General features: G+C 38.6%; 1 protein-coding gene across 3 annotated transcripts in view; it reads left to right on the top strand.

The window, feature by feature from the left end:
• Positions 1-17,405, top strand: part of OCRL (OCRL inositol polyphosphate-5-phosphatase) — a gene marked incomplete at both ends in the record, with an annotated part of 60,480 nt that extends 43,075 nt beyond the window's left edge. For 2 of the 3 annotated variants that reach the window (XM_080718686.1, XM_080718685.1), the window contains 6 exons: positions 7,221-7,244; positions 11,395-11,511; positions 15,364-15,448; positions 16,061-16,188; positions 16,956-17,067; positions 17,281-17,405. In XM_080718686.1, coding sequence (XP_080574812.1) covers positions 7,221-7,244; positions 11,395-11,511; positions 15,364-15,448; positions 16,061-16,188; positions 16,956-17,067; positions 17,281-17,405 — 591 coding nt within the window. The remainder of the gene's footprint in view (positions 1-7,220; positions 7,245-11,394; positions 11,512-15,363; positions 15,449-16,060; positions 16,189-16,955; positions 17,068-17,280) is intronic. The other variant, XM_080718687.1, reaches the window with a different exon arrangement.
• Positions 17,406-19,797: the final 2,392 nt, after the last annotated feature.

Here is a 19,797-nt window from a genome sequence, read left to right as displayed (position 1 = left end):
CCTGTAACTCAGATAGATTAAAGCACTTGAGTCCAGTCTCAGCATTCTTTCTTGGAATTATACTTGTTTCCCTGAAGCCCTCATGACTGCTTTGTCTCTGTTTGAAAGAAACATTTTCTTTAGAAAATCATATCTTGCCATTCTGCTATTTCTCGTGGTAATTGTTTTTTCTTCTACCACCACAATCCTGTCTTTCAGTTTTAGTGTTTCACCTTTTAAAATACACTTGGAATTGTGATTTTATCCTATCCTCTTACTTTCATCTAACACTATTTCCCACCTTTCTTTGCCCCAGCTTTTTATTATGAAAATGCCAATATGCAGGAAAGTTGAAAGACCAATATAATGAGCTCCCACATACCTATGTATGTATGTATGTATGTATACACAAACATTTTTGCTGGTGGTAATGTCAATTCACCATTAAGCAGTTCCGCCTGTATCTTTTTTTTTTTTTTTTTTTTTTGGTGTGTGTGTGTATGTGGTACTGGGGATTGAACCCAGAGGCTTTCTACCTTCTAGCTACACCCCTGGCCTGATTTTATTTCTTACTTGAAAACAGGGTGTTGCTAGGTTGATGAGACCCTCACTACTTGCTGTCCTCAAAGTTGCACGATCTTTCTGTCTCAGCTTCCCAAATACTGGAATTACAAACGTGTGCTACCACAACTGGCTAATGTCATTGACTTTTTTTAAGAGTATAATTGCCCAGTTTAGGGTCAAAAATGTCCTAAATTTGTCTTATTGTTTCTTCTTGGCATTTTAAAAATTGTATCTCTTCTCTACTTCCTGTAAAGTGGAACCTAGTTTATTTTTAGTCAGAGTCATAATACCTTTTGCCATGATTTTTTCTTATTAATTCTGGGCATATCTGCAAGGAGGCTTATCCAGCATAAAAAGGTTTTATTTTGAGCCAGGCGTGGTGGTGCATGCTTGTAATCCCCGTGCTTGGGAAGCTGAGACGGGAGGATCGCGCAGGTTCAAAGCCAGCCTCAGCTATTTAGTGAGGCTCTCAGCAACTTAGTGAGACCCTGTTTACAAATAAAATATAAAATAGGTTTGGGAGTATAGCCCGGAGGTAGAAAGCCTCTGGGTTCCACTGCCAGCACCACCAAAATAAATAAATAAATTAATTAATTAATTAAAAATAAAAAGGTTTTATTTTACGTAAAATGTAAGGTAATTCCACCACATTCACCCATAAATGGAAATTAGCCAAAATTATTAAGGAAATTAATAGTTCTGTAGAAAGCCCTCTTCCTTTTTTGTATATAAGTGATTCAAGGTTAAAAATAGAAATGTAATTATTTTAAATTTTAGAATTGTTTTTATTGAATTGTATTGCATGGTCATCACTTATTTTGGAAACTCTTATTTTGTAAGTCTTAAAGTCTTTTCACAGTCTTTGCATTTAAGTGTTATTAAATACCAGTATCTCATTGATGGAATTATCCATATTAATGTGGAGCAGGAAGTAAATCTAAAATAATCAGTACTGTATTCTTAATACATTCTTACTTTGTCTTTATTTTGACCTTCTGAAATGCTTCCTTAGCAAATGTTCATGTTTTTTCCAAGACCCAAGATTATATTTTAAATCCCATATGGTAATTCCATTAATAGTGACACCCATCCTCTATTGTATTATATACTCTAAAAATATGGTGAAGCCACAAATCAGTTCAGTGCATGTGTTGTTTCTCCATGTATTGTTTCAGAAAGTTTCTTGTACCTTCTTCCTGCCAAATGAAGAAGGAAAAAACTGGCATAAGTCCTAATTCTTTGACACTTAGTAGTGGGATTAGCACAAATGAGAAGCAGATGATAATCTGCTCTTTGTAACTATTTTTTCCCAGAATTAATAGATGTTTTTATTAACCAGCATATTAGGGAGCAAATAATCATCAATACTTATTTGTTAAATACTAGATATAAAGTAGTATGAATTTTATGTGGGTTTTGTAATTTAGTGGTGATGAAAGTATACTTACATGTTCAGCATGACTGAATTCTGAGTCAGGCTTACTAGTGTTTGTTTAGAGATAATCTGAACATTAACCATATTTACTGGCTAATGTCCACTGTATTTTTAAGTCAGTATTTTGGGAAGTCATTCAAAGTGAATGTTATAATTTGCATTAACAATAGATTCTTTACCTGTACTACTGTTTACTCAAGTTCTTATATACTATAAAAGCTTATTGATTGACCAGCTAATCTCTATAAAATCAATCTCAAAATCAGCTTATTTTGGTTTTAATAACTATTTGATACATGAAGCATTAGCATGACCTATAAATAAATATAGTACATGTGAATAATGTAAATTAGGAAAGTGATTTGGGGTTATTCGTAGAAGTATTTTCAGTCAAACCCAAGAAACATGTATTCATCTATTGGGCGCAGAGGCTCTTCTAGGTACAAAAGACCTTAAATAAAGGATAAAAGGTAAAAGTGAAAAGACCATGTATGAAAAATTGTTAAAATTTCCCTTGGAAAAGTAAATGTTAATGATAAGTGTGAAACTGGTTCACTATGATAGGGGTAGGTGATAAAAAGTCTCAAGGTCAGCAGATGAGTTTGTCCTTGAGTCAGAGGGCATCTAGAACCTTCAAAAGACTGAGGAGTAGCATAAGGTTGTAAATTGACATGCTGGCATTACATATAGAACTATGTAATGGAAAGGGGACTAGACTGGAATTGCCAGTCGGGTTAAGGATTTGGGTTATAAGATGAAAAAAATTGAGGTATAGGTGGAGAAACATTTACTTGGGACCATGTCTATTAGGAGAAATTTGAAATAACAGGAGTAACAACTTGGATATTAATTTGTCCCCAGTGATCTTTTCACTAGATGGTTACTTTGTCCTGCTGGTCTAACCACTTATTTCTTATCGCTAAGGTAAATGGTTTGTGTCTATACTTCACATGAACTAATCCTTTTGAAAATTTCAATTTCTAGTTTTCTGCTTTTTCTCTTTAAGTGTATGTCTTCTACTTCTGAATAACTCTTTTACTTTAGCTGCATTACTTCATTCTTCTAAGGACAAAATGTTGGGGTAAAGAATTATTTGAATGCCTTTGCTGTATGCCATTTATGCTCCCCTGGGGAAATCCTTAACTATGTTTCCTCTTTTTTGGGGGGCATTTAGAATTGAACCCAGGGGTGTTCTGCCTCTGACCTATATAGCCCCAGCCTGATTTTATTTTGTATTTTTTGAAACAGGGGGTTACTAAATTGCTAAGGCTGACCTCAAACAAAAAAATCTCCTGTTTTAGCCTCCCAAATAGTGGGATTATAGGTGTGTGCCACCACACACGGCTCTGTTTCCTTTTTTTTTTTTAATGTGATCAACACAGCCTTTTGCAAAGAATAGGCATCTCTACTCTGTAGAAAGCCGGGTATGGTGGTACACACCTATAATTGCAGTACTTGGAAGGCCAAGACAGGAGAATTGCAGACTCGAGGACAACTTCAGCAATGTAGCAAAACTCTCAGCAACCTAGCAAATCCTTGTTTTAAATAAACAAAAATGAAAAGGGATTGGGGTATAGCTCAGGGGTAGAATGTCCCTGGGTTCAATCTCTAATAGTACCACAAATAAATAAATTGGTTGAACTAAGTGATGGGTAGTAACCCTAGGACTACCTTAGGAGTAAGCTATTTATCAATAGAGGTTAAATAATATTTCTTTTTTTGAAATTGAGATTAGTGTTAGGTTATATATAAATTATATCCATTTTCTTTATGACTGTACCCAGAGAAGTAAATTCTGTGTAAATTTTCTATCCTTCCACCAATATTTAATCCAGTTCCTTTTGATTCTGCTTTCAGTCTTCTCTATTATCCATTCTTTTTTACTTTCAATGCTGGGAATCTAATTCATGGCTTCACACTAGGCAATTGCTCTACCACTAAACTACATCCCCAACCTACCCATTAATTTAAATTCATATATATATATTTATTTTTTCTTGCTTGCAACTTGGTCTTCCTTGACAGCCTTTGATATTTCTCTTTACTTCTGTCTCTGCCCTTCTATTTTTCATATTCACAGATATCAGATTGAACTTTATAATACTGCTCTGAGGTCTGTCACTTTCTTATTTAAAGGTAGTAGCTCCCACATGCCTAATGAGTACCATCAAATTTAAACTGTTATACAAGGTCAAGTATATTTCTCACTGTTTTTCTCAACATTCTCTGGTTATGTCAGCCCTGTTTCAAATACACAAAAGATAAAAACAGCTGAAGGTATAGCTCAGAGGTAGAATGCCCCTGGGTTCAGTCCCTAGTACTACCACAAAAAAATAAAATCTGTTGAACTAAGTGATGGATAGTAACCCTAGAACCACCTTAGGAATAAGCTATTTATCAATAGAGGTTAAGTAATATTTCTTTTTTCAAAATTAAGACTAGTGTTAGGTTATATATAAATTATATCCATTTTCTTTATGCCTGTACCCAAAGAACTCAATCCTGTGTAAATTTTCTATCCCTCCACCAGTGTTTAATCCAGTTCTTTTTTATTCTACTTTCAGTTTTCTCTTTTATCCATTCTTTTTTATGCTTCCCACAAACTAGATGACTAACCTCTTCTAAATCTTACCTTTTGATTTATCTGTTCTATGCCTTTGTTTATTCCTGAATCTTCCACATTTTCAAAGAGACAGATTTTGCTTTACTATATTACCAAGGTAGGCCCTGAACTCCTTGGTTCAAGCAGTCCTCCCACCTCCGCCTCCCAGGTAGCTGGAACTATAGGCATGCACCACCACATCTGGCTTGTCTTTTCCACTTGTGCTGTCCTTTCCAGGGATGTAGCCTAGTGATAGAGCATTTGCCTAGCATGCACAAGGCCCTGAGTTCCATCCCCAGCACCACACACACACACACACACACACACACACACACACACATGCACACATGCATAAACACACACACACACACACACACACACACACACATACTCATAGTCCTTTATTGAGAACTTATACATGTGAATTATAATTTTATCAGGCCATAAATCCTTGGACTCCTTACCCCAACTCAGTTACAAACCAGGGTTAGAAACCAACCATGACTTTCACCTTTATGTATCCTCATTTCTCATTGTCCTCCCCCCCCCAAAGGTATTTAGCACAGTACCTTGCACTGGTAGATGTTCACCACTCAAGGAAAACTTTCAGGGCCTGGTTTGACAGGTTAGTATGCAAAATTTCTGCTTGGTTTTGCTTATCATATCATGTGTCTTATATTCATTGGAGGAAAATATAAAATCTATCAGGTGAATTTTCTTTTTGTTAACCAGTACTGCTAAATTTTATAAAAGGTTGTAGTTCAGAATTATATTAAATCAGATGTTTGGCACTCAGAATCAATTTCACATTAAAACTATGATAATTATAATTTTATAAATAATGTGTACCTTATAAAGTACTATTACTCTGATTATTTCATGTGTTATTTAAAAGTCTAAGTAAGCCCCCAAAATCATGTTTAACTTGTAATATGTTTAACAATATTTTTTTTAAAACTAAATATATATAACAACAGCTTAGGGAAAATGGATTCAGCATTAATACTTGGAATGGGGGAGAAAATATACTTGCCCTGACTTCCAGACCCTGATCTCAGGGATCAGGGATTTCTCCTTTTACCTACCAGACTTGAGACAAGTGATTTATACTTCAGTCCTCAGTGGTCCGTTGCAGAAATAGGAGGAACCCATTTGGGAGTTGCTGGGAAGTATACCCCATAACCCCTTGGTTTTAGGCTGCTTAACTATTTCTATAGGTTAAATATTATTGTCCCTGTTTTAGAGATGAAGAAACTGAGGCAATGCAAAGTTTAGTAACTTGCCTAAGGATTATGCAGAATTAATAAAAGGCAGAAGGAACATTTGTGCTCAGGATTGTCTAATAATCACCACCTATATTATTTCCATTAACCATGCTGCCTTGTAAGTAGGGTGTCTTACTGTCTTTAGCCAGTTCTGGAGAATATGTTCGCTCTCTATTCAGGAAGAAATTACATTGTCGTTTTTTGAGTTGTGTAAGGGAGCTTGGTGATAATGACTATGGAGTTAGTCAGACCTGGATTCCAATCCTGATTCTGCCACTTACTGTCTAAGCACAACCGTGGCAAATAATTGAACCACTCAAAGCCTCAGTTTCTTCCTATGTAAAATGAGAATAATATCTACTGTGCATTTATGTGCAGATGAAAATAGTTCATATATAAGCATTTTTACACTATTTCTAGTATATTGCAGATTAAGGATAAGTCATGACAGGTAGTTATTTTTGCTCTTACTATTGTTAGAATGTAGTAATAGCATAAAATACAGGGGAATTAAGACAAAAATAGGGGATAATGATGGATTGTATGATCTACAATGATCTGAAATAAAATTCATTTACATTTTAGAAGGAACTTTGAATCTGGGGAATCTAGAGGCTTTTGAGGAAGGATATGGATACAGGGAGGTGGGAGTCTGAAACACTGCTCAGGAACCTAGCTGGAGTGAGCCTAACTGGAATGACAGTTGAAAGGCGGGTGTTTTATCATCTGTTTCTGAATGGCCACTGCCAGGCTCACAACCATATTCTTCCATTGAAATGGCATTAGGTGAGGTAAGAAGCTACAGTGTGTTGCAGATGAAAGGAAGAAACAACAGTGGACATTTGGGCCAACCGGCAGATGGCACAACTGTCCAGGCTGACACATGCATGTTTCTTAAGTAATATTCTCAATAAAGTGCACAAGAATTTGTGTGTGTGTGTGTGTGTGTGTGTGTGTGTGTGTGTGTGTGTGTGTTTCTAGGGATTGAACCCAGAGGCATTCTACCTCTGAGCTACATTCCCAGTTCCATTTTATTTTTTTATTTTGAAACAGAGTCTCACTAAGTTGATGCGAGCCTCACTAAGTTGCTGAGGCTGGCTTTGAACCTGTCTCAGCCTCCCAAGTACTGGGATTACAGAGATGTGCCACCACACCAGCAGCACAAGAATTTAATGTGTATAATACACAACTTTGCATATGGAGAATGTGTTAAGAAATGTTCAGCAATCATAATTTATTTGAGGAATTCAGAGCTTTTAAAAGCATAGGTATCTAATGAGCTAGTGAGTTCTAATAACTGATCTGTTTCTAATCTTGTAAAATAATTCTAACCATTTTCTATCTGTCGATGACTTTTTTCATGCTCTGCTCTCAGGAAGAAGACAGCTTCCTAGAAAAGGTAATGTGATCCATTGGTTATGAGAGTTTCCTTGTGTTTGATTAACATATAACTATGGTCCCTGGGACTTGTCCCTAGGTGTTCCCATATCAGAAACCTCTGACTCAGTGAGAATTCCCCTAAAGCCCTGCCAGCTGTCTTTAAGTGTGTTTGAAGTATAGAAAAGATGTTTGCTATACTCATTGAGACTTAGTCCATAAAAGCAGCACAACTCAAGGTTCCAAATTAGAGAGTGGGGGCAGTTGTATATGCGTGTAGTACTGGCAATACAGGGCTTCACACATACTAAGCTAGTGTGCTGCCACGGAGCTACACACCTAACCATATTTGTATTTCTGAAATTAAAAGTAACTACAGAGCTGCTTTTTTTTTTTCTGTGCTAAGGATGGGACCCAGGGCCTTGAGTATGTGAAGCAAACACTCTATCACTGAGCCACGTCCTCAGCCCAGAGCTGCCCCCTTTTTTTATTATTGGTACATTGTAGTCATACGTCTTAGTGGGGTACACCAGAGCTGTCTTAATGTATATAAAAGCTCATGACCTGGAGGAGGGTAGCACTTAGCGGTGTTCTTCTTTCCAATGCTAGTAAAATCAAAAGAAGTACATTTTATGTTGAATTAAGAATGGTTTGGAGCAAGCTGTGGTGGCACATACCTATAATCCCAATACTTAAGGGGCCAAGACAGAAAGATTACAGGTTCGAGGCCAGCCTCAGCAACTTATGAGGTTCTTCACAACTTAGTGAAACCCTGTTTCAAAATAAACTAGGGCTGGGGGCATAGCTCAGAGGTAGATTGCTGGGATTCAGTCCCCAATACCACACACACACACACATGCACGCACACACACAAGCACACGAGTCATTACAGAAGAATGGACAAGAAATTGAGAATAGAATTGTGGAGTTGAATGAGATCATAAGGGATCTTTTGTTCCAGCCCTCTGCATTGAGATAGGGAAAGGTATTTTCTCCATTCTAATAGACAAGATAACCAAGGTCCAGAAAGGTAAGAAACCTTATGAAGGGCAGACCAGTCCTGATGGCAGGGGAGTAAGATGGAGGGCACTAGAACCCAGGTTTCCTGGATGTTCATGAAATATTCCTTCCACAGTGCCTCATAGCCATTCCACCTATGGACACTGGGCTCTCAAATAAAGGAGCATGGGTTTGATAAACATTCTTTGGCACTTTCATAGAGTAGCCAGTGGGACCTCCCAATTCATTAGAGTAAAATGTCTTAATGGTGGGATGGTATACTATTTTTGTGCTTTATTTATTAGCACTAAGGCTAAGAAGTATGGGCTTAATCAGGCACCCAATGTGTCTCGTTGAAAATAAGCAAAATACCTTAGTTTTCCTTTGAAAATCCAGTTTCATGATAATTTATGGAAATTTTTAAGTATTCTTTTTCAATTTTCCTGTTTTTATCTTACTCTAGACTTCAAAGACAAAAGTATATTTTGTAGTATCACATTAATTTGAAAATGAATCCTATATATAATTTACTGACATTTTACTAACCTCTTTAAATCACTAAGATTTGAGGCAGTCTGTTCCCCTTAGCCTTTCCCTAAGCCTGTGTTCTTTCTATTCTTCTTAGTCAATGCCTTGTGTGTGCCTTTAATACCTTAGCACAAGAAAAGCTCCACTAGGGTGTCAGCTTTTTTTAAAAAGTACATGAATCACTGCTGAATAACTTACATATATTAAGTTTGGAGGCATCGCCTAAACAATCTGTACATGTATTTCATTTGGTCCAGAAAGTTAGCAGAGTGCATTATGGGCAATATTTTAGCTCAGATATCACATGCCTGTATCAGAAGTCAGTGAGTAAACTGCTGGTGGAAGTTCTGGCAACTACAGGGAACATGAATGTCAGATGATAGAAACCAAGGAAAAGAAAGGAAGGAAGGAAGCAAAATGAATGTAAAACAATATATACAGATTTTAAATGGCAACCAACTGTCATGCTCCCTCCTCGTCCTCACTCCTAAAGGCACTGCAGCTTTAAAAGATCATCAGTGCTTATGAGACCTCAGTGCTGCTGTAGTATATGTGATCTCTGAAAATAGTGAAATGCTTATTTTATTTCTCATAAAGCTACAAAGATGAGGGGTTGTGTAAGGAATTTACAGTTCACACAATGTTGAACAAGAATTTCTTACAGGTAAATATAATATGCGACCTAGAGATGGCAAGGAAGGAGGATGCAAAACTTTGGTCGTGATATCCTCCATTAGGATTTTTTTTTTTTTTGCAGGTCTGGGGATGGAGCCCAGGGGCATTCTACTTCCGAATTACACCCCCTGACCTATTTTTTATTCTTTATTTTGAAACCGAGTCTCACTGAGTTGCAGAGGGCCTCACTAAGTAGCCGAGGCCATCCACAAACCATGATCCTCCAGTCTCAGCCTCCCGAATGCTGGGATTATAAGCGTGCCCTCCCCGTGCCCGGCCTCCATTAGGATTTTCTGAAGGCTGCTTTCACATGCCTTTTAACCTATTTCAGACATGTTTTTATATAATTTATATTTGGCTACATAAGTATAAGAGGTTGTTTTATTTTTCTTTTGAGTGCTAAAGGATGACTGAGTTTATTTCCTAGCCATGTTCAAGCTCAAATTTATTGATCTACAGTATGTCACTTTAGACCTTTCTCTTACATTCTTTCACAAGAATCAAAAAGATTATAAAAAGCCAGGCATGGTGGCACATGTTTGTAATCCCAGTATTCGGGAGTTCAAAGCCAGCCTCAGCTACTTAGTGAGACTCTCAGCAACTTAGTGAGGCACTGTTTCCAAATAAAGTATAAAATACGTTTAGTAGTTTAGCTGGGAGGTAGAAAACCCCTGGTTTCCATCCCCAGTACCACACACACACACACACACACACACACACACACACACACACACAGATTATAGAAAGGTAGGTGAAAGAAGAAAAATCTCCTAGAAATCTTTGCTGACCTATTTTAAAACTCTTATTGGTACATTAAAATTGCATAATAGATTCACAGTGATACATTTATAGTTTGCTGATCTATTAATATAAGTAATAACTTTTGAACTTCGACCCTAGATTTTTCATAATATTTCTGGCTCTTAATTTGTTGAATTTAATTTACTGTTTTTGGATCTTAAGGCTTATGAGTTTAGAACTTCTTTCAAGCCTGAAGAATGTATGTGGGTCTAATGTAAAGAATTGTCTTTAAACCATGAGAAGCAAATAACCTCATTTAAACCACCAATGAAGATAATAGTATTTGTGGCCAGGCATGGTAGAGCATGCTTGTAATCCCAGCATTCAGGAGGCTGAGACAGGAGGATCACAGTTTGTGGACAGCCTCAGCTACTTAGTGAGGCCCTTTGCAACTCAGTGAGACCCTGTTTCAAAATAAAGAATAAAAAAATAGGGCTGGGGTGTAGCTCAGAGGTATAATGTCCCTAGTTTCCATCTCCAGTACCAAAAAAGATTATAGTATTTGTGGTAGGGCCTGAAAGAATAAGTTAAAATAAACAGAAACCTAAATATAAACATAGTCTATCAAAGTCCTGAATTGACAATTGTAATATAATGTTCCATAAGTTACCAGTAGTGTGTGGACTCAACTGTGACTGTATCACTGGAGTGCTGGTTCCCAGTATTATCCTTGAAAGGACTTACAACACAGAATGTTTCCACATGATAAACAGAGACCCAAATGAGGCTGGGCGTGGTGGCGCACACTTGTAATCCCCGCACTTGGGAGGCTGAGAAAGGAAGATCACACAGGTTCGAAGCCAGCCTCAGCTACTGAGTGAGGCTCTCCGCAACTTAGTGAGATCCTGTTTCCAAATAAGATATAAAATAGGTCTGGGAATATAGCCTGGAGGTAGAAAGCCTCTGGGTTCCACCCCCAGTACCACACACACACAAAGAAAGAAACCCAAATGAAATACTTAATGATTGAATAGAGGCATTTAGGAAAGAAGATCCTGTAACTATGGGAATAAGCATTGAGTGTCTTCTGACCAGGGGTATCCCTAGTGATAAAAGGGTGAAAAATCTTAAGAAATGAAGGTCACGTTTTACCTTCATGAGCAGAACTTAAAGATGATTGAGTTTTTATTCTGAGGCCCCTTTGATTCTCATCCCTTCATATTTATTAGGAGAAATCCCTTCTGCAGATGGTTCCCTTGGATGAAGGTGCCAGTGAGAGACCCCTTCAGGTTCCTAAGGAGATCTGGCTTCTAGTAGATCACTTGTTCAGATACGCCTGTCATCAGGTAAGTGAGGATAGACCTTCTGTAATACTTCACATCAGTATGCTTTGAACTTTCCCAAACAGTCTCCACTTAGCACTGTCAGATTGCCTGGGCAGGTGGAAGTAACCCTATTGACAGGTGTGACAGCTGCAAACTGCAAGCTAAGTGGTTTACCTAAGACTTAAGAGTAAGATGAAATGCAGTGGCAGAGCCAGGACCAGCACTGAGAATGCCTATCTCCTGGCTCTGCACTCTTTTCCCATAGATAACTGATTACCTTAATCTGTAATGCCTACTTTTGTTGTCGGTCACAAAGCCATTATAGATATAAAAGCCTTAAGCAAACTTTAAGTCCATTTCTTTAACTTGGTCCTATATTTTTTTAGAACTTTTCTAAAACACAAGCCACCCCAACCCATTCCTCCCCAAAAGAGAACTTTCTTGGACCAAATTGAAGTGTAACATAATCTTACCTACTGAAAGCAAGGTTTAGCATAGATATTTGCATTTATTCCTTCCCCAGTGTTTAATAGTGTCAGTATAGCTGAGCGTGGTGGTGTACGCTTGTAATCCCAACATTCGGGAGGCTGAGACCCGAGGATCGCAGTTTGTGGACAGCCTCAGCTACTTATTGAGACCCTCTGCAACTCAGTGAGACCTGGTTTCAAAATAAAGAATTGGACTTCCGGGAAGATGGCGACCGAGAAAAGCGGGGCTTAAGAGCCCCGCTAACAACAAATCTCCATTACCACAAAATCAGCGCCTTTCATAGCCAGAAAACACCATCACCAGTGAAACAAAAAATCACCAGGCTCCAGAGAGAAAGCAGACTGAGAACAGAGCCACAGAGGAGATAACCGGCCTCGCGCCCGAGGACGCGGCAGACGCGGCAGCAGCGCCATACTGCCGGCGGCAGCAGGGAGTTCACCGGACGGCTACAGCAAGCCGAGGTGAGCCACTGCGGAACAGCCAGGCGGGATTTCTCCAAGCAGAGAGCGTCTAAAGCTCCCAGTGGCTGAGCTCAGCACACGCTGCAGGGATTCAGAGTCGAAATCAAAACCAAGAAGAAAACGCCAGCCCCATAGCCAAGGGTGTAGCAGCGGCGCCATATTGCCACCGGCGGCAGCAGCAGCAAATTCAGCAAGGCCAGTACAGCTACATCTGCGAACTCAAGAACAGTGAGTCAAATTGCGGGCCACAGAGGAGAAATCCCAGTACTGTACTCCCTGGGACTTGACCCAGTGGGGGAGGGGCGGTGGCAGAGATATCACACCATAGGAGAACGTGCAACCTGGCACCCCCCACAGTCTAAAGCAGCCTCTATCGACTCTCTGGGTCGGAGACTCTGTGATACAACCCAGTAAAGGAGTAGTGGGGTCTGAGATACTACTGACTCGAGATCCAGAACACCTTAAGTGAAGTCATAGTGACCCAAGGGAAGAACCCAGAGAAGGCACAAATATCCGAAATCATGGGAAAGAGGAATAATACTGGAGCAATGAATGCACACAACCCCACAACATCAGAACCCGATAAAACAGAAAATCAGAGATTTCTAGAAGATCAAATCAGGAAAATAACTATAGAAATAATAGAGGTGCTTCGAAAAGAACTCAGAGAGAGCCAAAAAGAGATAAAGGATGCAATTAATGAAGTAAAGGCCTCAATTCAAAGCACAAACAACCGATTAGAACACATGGAGAACAGAATCTCACTCTTAGAAGATGAGCAATCCAAAAATGAACGCATAGTTTCTAATCTAGAAAAAAATATCCGACAGCAGGAATCTGATATTGAAGAAATATGGGCCCATTTTAAGAGAGCTAACCTAAGAATCATTGGAATAGAGGAGGGAAAAGAAAGTGAAACCAAAGGGATCAACAATCTCTTCAAGGAAGTAATAGCAGAAAATTTTCCAGACATCGAGCAAGAGGCCGATACACAGGTCCAGGAAACTTATAGAACTCCCTTTAGACAGGATTGGAGAAGAGGATCCCCACGCCACATAATTGTCAAAATGACCAATGTGGAAGCCAAGCAGAGAATCTTAAAGGCAACAAAAGCAAAGGGCCAAGTGACATTCAGAGGCAAACCAATTAGAATCACTCCAGACTTCCCAAACCAAGTTATGAGAGCCAGAAGGGCTTGGAGTAACATATTCCAAACTCTGAAAGAAAACAACTTCCAGCCAAAAATTTCCTACCCAGCAAAACTTTCTATCAAATTTGATGGAGAAATAAGAAGCTTCCATGACAAACAGAAACTGAAGGAATTTATGTCTTCAAAACCAGCGCTAGAGAAAATACTCAAAGAGATTAACTACAAAGAAGAAATAGGTAACACACACCAGAACTAGAGAAACAAGATTTTCCATCCAACAGACAACTAAGATTGGTTATCTGTGGAGATTCATTATTTATGTTAGTCTTTTACCTATCTCTAAAGGGTATTGTTTGCCTTTATTGTTGTTAATTTTTAGGATTTCTAGTTGGAATATTAATATACCTTCAGATATAGCAATTGGAAATATTTTATCCCATTCTATTAGTAACTGTTAACTCTGTTTACATTGTCTTTGGATATACAATATTTTTTTTATTTTTTAGGGAGTTTGTATACGCTTCTGTTGCCTGTGCCATTGAAATCATAACCAAGAAATCACTGCCAATTTCAATGTTGTGAGGTTTAATGACCCAGATTTTCTCCTTAAAGTTTATAGTCTTAAGATTTATATTTAGGTCTTTTATCTATTTTGAGTTAATATTTGTATATGGGATTAGGTAAGGGTCCAATTTTATTCTTTTCCATGTAATTATTATTTTTTAACAATATTTAGTTAAAAGATTTATATTCCCACCACCAAATGTTCGTGGAAACCTTGTCAAAAATAACTTGACAATATAGGGAAGAATTTAGCTCTAGGCTTGTATTTAACTCCAATGGTTTATATATCTGCCTTTAGAATAGTACTACACTGTTTCAATTATTGTAGCTTTATATGGTTTGAAATCAGAAAATATATATCTTCTAGCTTTGTTCTTTTTCAAGATCGTTTTGGGTACCTAGAGTCCATATTCCATATTAGGATAGATTTTTTTCTGAAAAATAAATATATAAATAAATGATAGTTTCACCTAAAAAATAGAAAAAAAATATTCTCTGGTAAGAAAGAAAGTAAAAAGAAATATTGAAATGTCATCTTTAAGTCATCAAAAGCTTGGTATCAGACAAATGAAACTGTTATGTGAGATTACCATTTTTAATTTTTAGATAAATTGCCATAATACTAGATGTCAACTACTAAGCCAAGCATGGGAGGGAGGGATAGGGAGAGAATGGGGGGGGGATTGGGTGGGGGCTGACTGGGAAAAGTGTGCAAGAATGTCTACAAAAGTATGTATCCTACTATGATGTATGAATACAGTGCACCAATTAAAAAAAAAAAAGAAAAAAAAAATAAAGAATTAAAAAATAGGGCAGAGGGTGTAGCTCGGAGGTCAAATGCCCCTGGGTTCCATCCCCAGACCCGCAAAAAAAAAAAAAAAAAAAAAAAAAAAAAGAAAATAGTGTCAGTATTTGAACATGGTTAGGCTGTTTACATTGTCTTCCTGTCCAGAGCCTCATAAGGGAACACTTATTTTTTAAAAAATTTGGTTAATATAATTAAAGCTTATTTTATTTTAAATAAAATTTCTCGAGGATTATAGAGCTGACATAGGAAAAATAGCTATTTTCATACCTCCATTCCTAATCATTAATACACATGCCACCTTTCCTTTTGCTGTATGCTGTTGTCTTTATCCCTGAGTGATCTTCCGAACCTAGAGAGTAACTATCTTACCTTGTTCCCATTTATTCTGACTTCTTTGGTAGGAGGACCTTTTCCAAACTCCTGGAATGCAAGAAGACTTACAGCAGATTATTGATTGTCTAGATACCAGCATTCCTGAGAAAATTCATATCCTTTCTGCCCAAGGATTAGGAAGCTGAACCAGTACTTGGACAAACTCTTCCTCCTACCTACATTTGAATTTTGTGTTTCTATATTTCTTTCCTATTGTCTTTTATTATAAGATCATTACCAACTATCCAGTTGTTTCTCATTTACTTTCAGAAACTTTTGACCTCTTTCTGTGTCTGACTATTACTAAGAGGAATCAAGGCATAGATAACAGTGACTTTTAGTAAATATGGAACATAAGAAACATAGCACTTGTATTGTTCTTCATCAGTCACTCACACCTGCCACCACATTGACTGTCATTGAGGGAGGAAGAAGGGTGAGAAACACTGGCAGCTAGTTTATAGGACTGAACCAGTGGTAACTCTCATTCCATAGGCTCCATTCGCCTGAGGCAAAAGTTGGGCCAAATCTCCCAATAATGTTTGACTGATTCTGTAACAACTCAGCTGCAGGGTACTTGGACCAATATCTCAAACCCTCGTTAGTCTCAGTATGTCCTGAATAAAAGGAGGAAAACTGTCCCTGTAGGAGCTTGAGGAAGGGAGCCATTGGGTCTCTCTGTTGCCCTTTTTTCTGGTGCCCATTTCCCTTGACTCAAGTGATTAGCTGGCAGTAATCACTCTGTGGCTGAAGCACTGCTCATTTTCCTGGAAGCCCTGCCAGAGCCAGTTATATGTTATGAACTATATCAGCGATGTCTTGACTCTGCTCATGATCCTCGGATCTGTCGGCAGGTGAGTTTTATTTATCTGAGAATGTGTTTGGGGCAAGTGCCCCCGTAGAGAACTCATCAGTTTTATGGAGTGAGAGATTCAGCCAGCTGTGTGGTGGGATGGGTCTGGGTCTGTTGATCATGGCAGGACACCAGCATTAAGAGCTATGTCACTTGAATTTTAGGCTGTGGTATTTCCTATTATATTTGCTGCCTTTTTTCCTGTTGGACAACTTTTGTTTACAGAAAACATGGTAGATTGAATGTCTCTACTCTGGGGTAAGATGGGTGAAGTTGATTGTATATGGAATTCTGGCTGACATTATCAGGAAGAGTGATGGCACTTGGGAGACTCCTTTTATTTTTCTTGATGTGATTTTAATCTTGAAATGATTTTTGATGCACAGTAGCTGAGAATACCTGTGAATCAGACTAGCAAGTATTGGGAGGAAGTCCCCAATGATACTAATGTAGAGAAAACCATTCAGCTTGGCTACCTGGTGGGGAAATGGGAGAAGAACAGGTTAACACCTACCTTCATTTGAGGCACTTTGTTCATGTGAATCTATGATGACTGCATGACCTCATCATTGAATGCACAGGGATCAAGCAATATGACCATTCTTACTTGGAAATTAAAATTTGGTAGGCATTTTGTTGGTCATAAGTAAGATGAATGGGGCCTATCGGATTGAATTATAAACAAAATTTTGGAAGCTATAAGTTCTTTTTGCTCCCTCCTTTTACCTGTTTTCCTCACTACATACCCACCCCGTTTTTTAAAAACAGGTAATTTCTCAACTGCCAAGATGCCATAGAAATGTTTTCCGTTACTTGATGGCATTCCTTCGAGAACTCTTAAAATTCTCTGAATACAACAACGTCAGTGCCAACATGATCGGTAAGAGTACTTTATAAAAAATGGCTGCATGGGAATGTTTGTAGAAGAGGACAATCAGTGTGTTGTGTATACTGTATACCTTACTGGATGTTCAAGCACATGACAGTTACTTCCCTCTTACTGTCTTTGTCCCCTGGCCTCCCAGCTCTGAGGTTTTGTTTACATCATGATTGACAAAGTGTTTTCTCCTCTTTTTTTTCCTCTCACCTTTAGCTACTCTTTTCACTGGTCTACTTCTAAGGCCTCCACCCAACTTTATGGCAAGACAGACTCCAAGTGACCGCCAGCGTGCCATCCAATTCCTTCTGTGCTTTCTGCTTGGGAATGATGAAGACTAATTCTTTTCCTGTCCAAGATTCTAGAGGAGGAAGATCTCGGGCTCCAAATATTTCAGAACAACTTGAAGTCATGCCACAGGAAAGATCTATTACAGAATCTCAGGTTCTGTTATTAGTGCAAAAGGAAGAGAGTTTCCCAATTCCCTCCTTTACCATAGCCTACACAGCAAAATACTTTTAGACTTATATTGCCAAACCAAAGTTACCATATTTGAGTGTTTTTGTGTTTTCTCTTTATAAGGCAAAGAGGTCTGTATTTATACTCTTACCTAGGGATGTGTTTCCCTCCTACCCAATTGTCATGATTGCCCTTAGTACCCTAGGCCTAGATTCTGAGATGTTTCCATTGTAGGCCTATAATCACTACTTCTTATATAGCTCAGACTTGTCTATAGTCCATTGTATAAAGCACTTTTGACCCACTCCCTCCCCACCTCATTTCTTTGCACTCCCCTACATTCATTCTGTTACTTTGAAGGAAGCCTGGGAGGGTCAGCTCCTTGGGTGTTCTCAATAGTAAGTTTACTGTCTACATGTGGTCATTACATGCATTTGTGCATTTCTACTACAATGATGTCTATATGCCACTGTAACATTGGCCTTTTCATGAATCTGCACTAGGTGGAACCATATTCTCTTGTCTCAGATCACATTTATTGTAAGAGAATCACACTCAGAAGTGAAACACAGTATTTAAAAAATAAGAGTATTTGCCAGGCGGGGTGGCACACGCTTGTAATCCCAGCATTTGGGAGGCTGAGACAGGAAGTTTGCACAGGTTCAAAGCCAGCCTCAGCTACTTAGTGAGGCTCTCAGCAACTCAGTGAGACCCTGTTTCCAAATAAAGTATAAAATAGGTCTGAGAGTATAGTTTCCAAATAAAGTTTAAAATAGGTCTGAGAGTATAGCCCAGAGGCAGAAAAGCTCCTGGGTTCCACCCCCAGTTCCACAAAAAAAAGAGAGTATTCGTATTTGATAAGTCCTTGTTCTTAATCTCTCTTTCTATTATTATTCACAGTTTAATGAGGATCAACCTTCGGTCTTCGGGAATCCATCTCCCACTTAGAAATACACCTTCATAGTAGATTTACCACACTAATAAAAAGAATCTATGTACCTCAAATAGGCGGGCTCTTTTGGAACTATTGTTCTGAGGATAACCTCTCAGAGCCCCTTATCCATTCTTATAAAGTACAGAGGGGCAGATGTCACCTTTTCTCTCAGCAAGGCTGATTTGGGGTTCCATATCTGACTCCCTCAAATCAAATCACTGTATGCAGTACTGTGTGAGAGAGATTGGCCAGTGGGTCCAACTATACATATTGTGTGTTCCACTGGAAATGACCCTCTGAGCTTTTTGCTTATTCAAGTTTTGGAAGACAGCCTTTTAAAAAATTAATCCATTGGTCAACAAACAAGCCACCAGTCAAGCTGCAAAACTGCCTGGTGCAATTGGCTTCCTCCTTGTTTTCTTTCATTAAAACCACTTTAAGTTGACTTTTTCCTGCCTGTTAACATTAGATGCAAGGAACATAGTATACATGCTTTATATATAGTCTTGGACATTTAATCCATGACTCTTTTAGCACATCCAAGGAGAGGGCCAGGGAAAAGCCCATCATTGAATGGTTCTCCAAATCCCCCATCACTTTGGAGAAGAAAATGTATGCATCCTATGATATACTAGTTAATCCCTTTCCTGATGGGGAGTTAGGGAAATAAAAGTCAAATCATTGTTGCTAAATAACTAAAGATCTGATCGGTCAGGAGCTGGATGGTGAAATGAATGGAAAACAGAGCAATTTTGTTATCTCCACTAGTCCAGAAAGTGATCACAGAAAGAGGCAGATAATAGGAGCTGGAGCAAGGGCTTAACACAAGTCCTCTTTGGGCGACCAAGGGTATGGTGAGTATGGGCTCTATATGGCATGCATACAACATCCTCTCTTCATCACATCAAAGCATTAAGTTGATTTATTGCCTCAACTTTTTATCCAGCTCATCCTGAGATATAAAAAGGATTGAGGGTTTTAGACAATCTCTAGGTAGGGGAGAACAAGACATAGATCAGACATAAGAAATCTGCTTCCCTAACCAAGTCTGGTAGTACATGCCTATAATCCCAGTACTTGGGAGGCTGAGACAGGAGGATTGCTGGTTGGACAGCCGCAGCAATATAGCAAGACTCTTAGCAACCTAGCAAGACCTCGTTTCAAATAAAAAGGTCTGAGGGTATAGCTCAGAGGTAAATAGCCCTGGGTTCAATCCCATTCCACAAAAATAAAGTCTGCTTCCCTACCATGCCTGCTTCTAGCACCCCAACTTCAAATTCCTAAGTCCACTAGGTACTATTTCATAGTTTCTCTGAACTAAGGATTTCAGATCCAGCTCA

Source organism: Muscardinus avellanarius, assembly GCF_963383645.1.
Source record: "Muscardinus avellanarius genome assembly, chromosome: X".
Lineage (NCBI taxonomy): Eukaryota > Metazoa > Chordata > Mammalia > Rodentia > Gliridae > Muscardinus > Muscardinus avellanarius.
The sequence above is the reverse complement of the archived record's forward strand: the minus strand, read 5'-3'. Positions and strand labels throughout refer to the sequence as shown.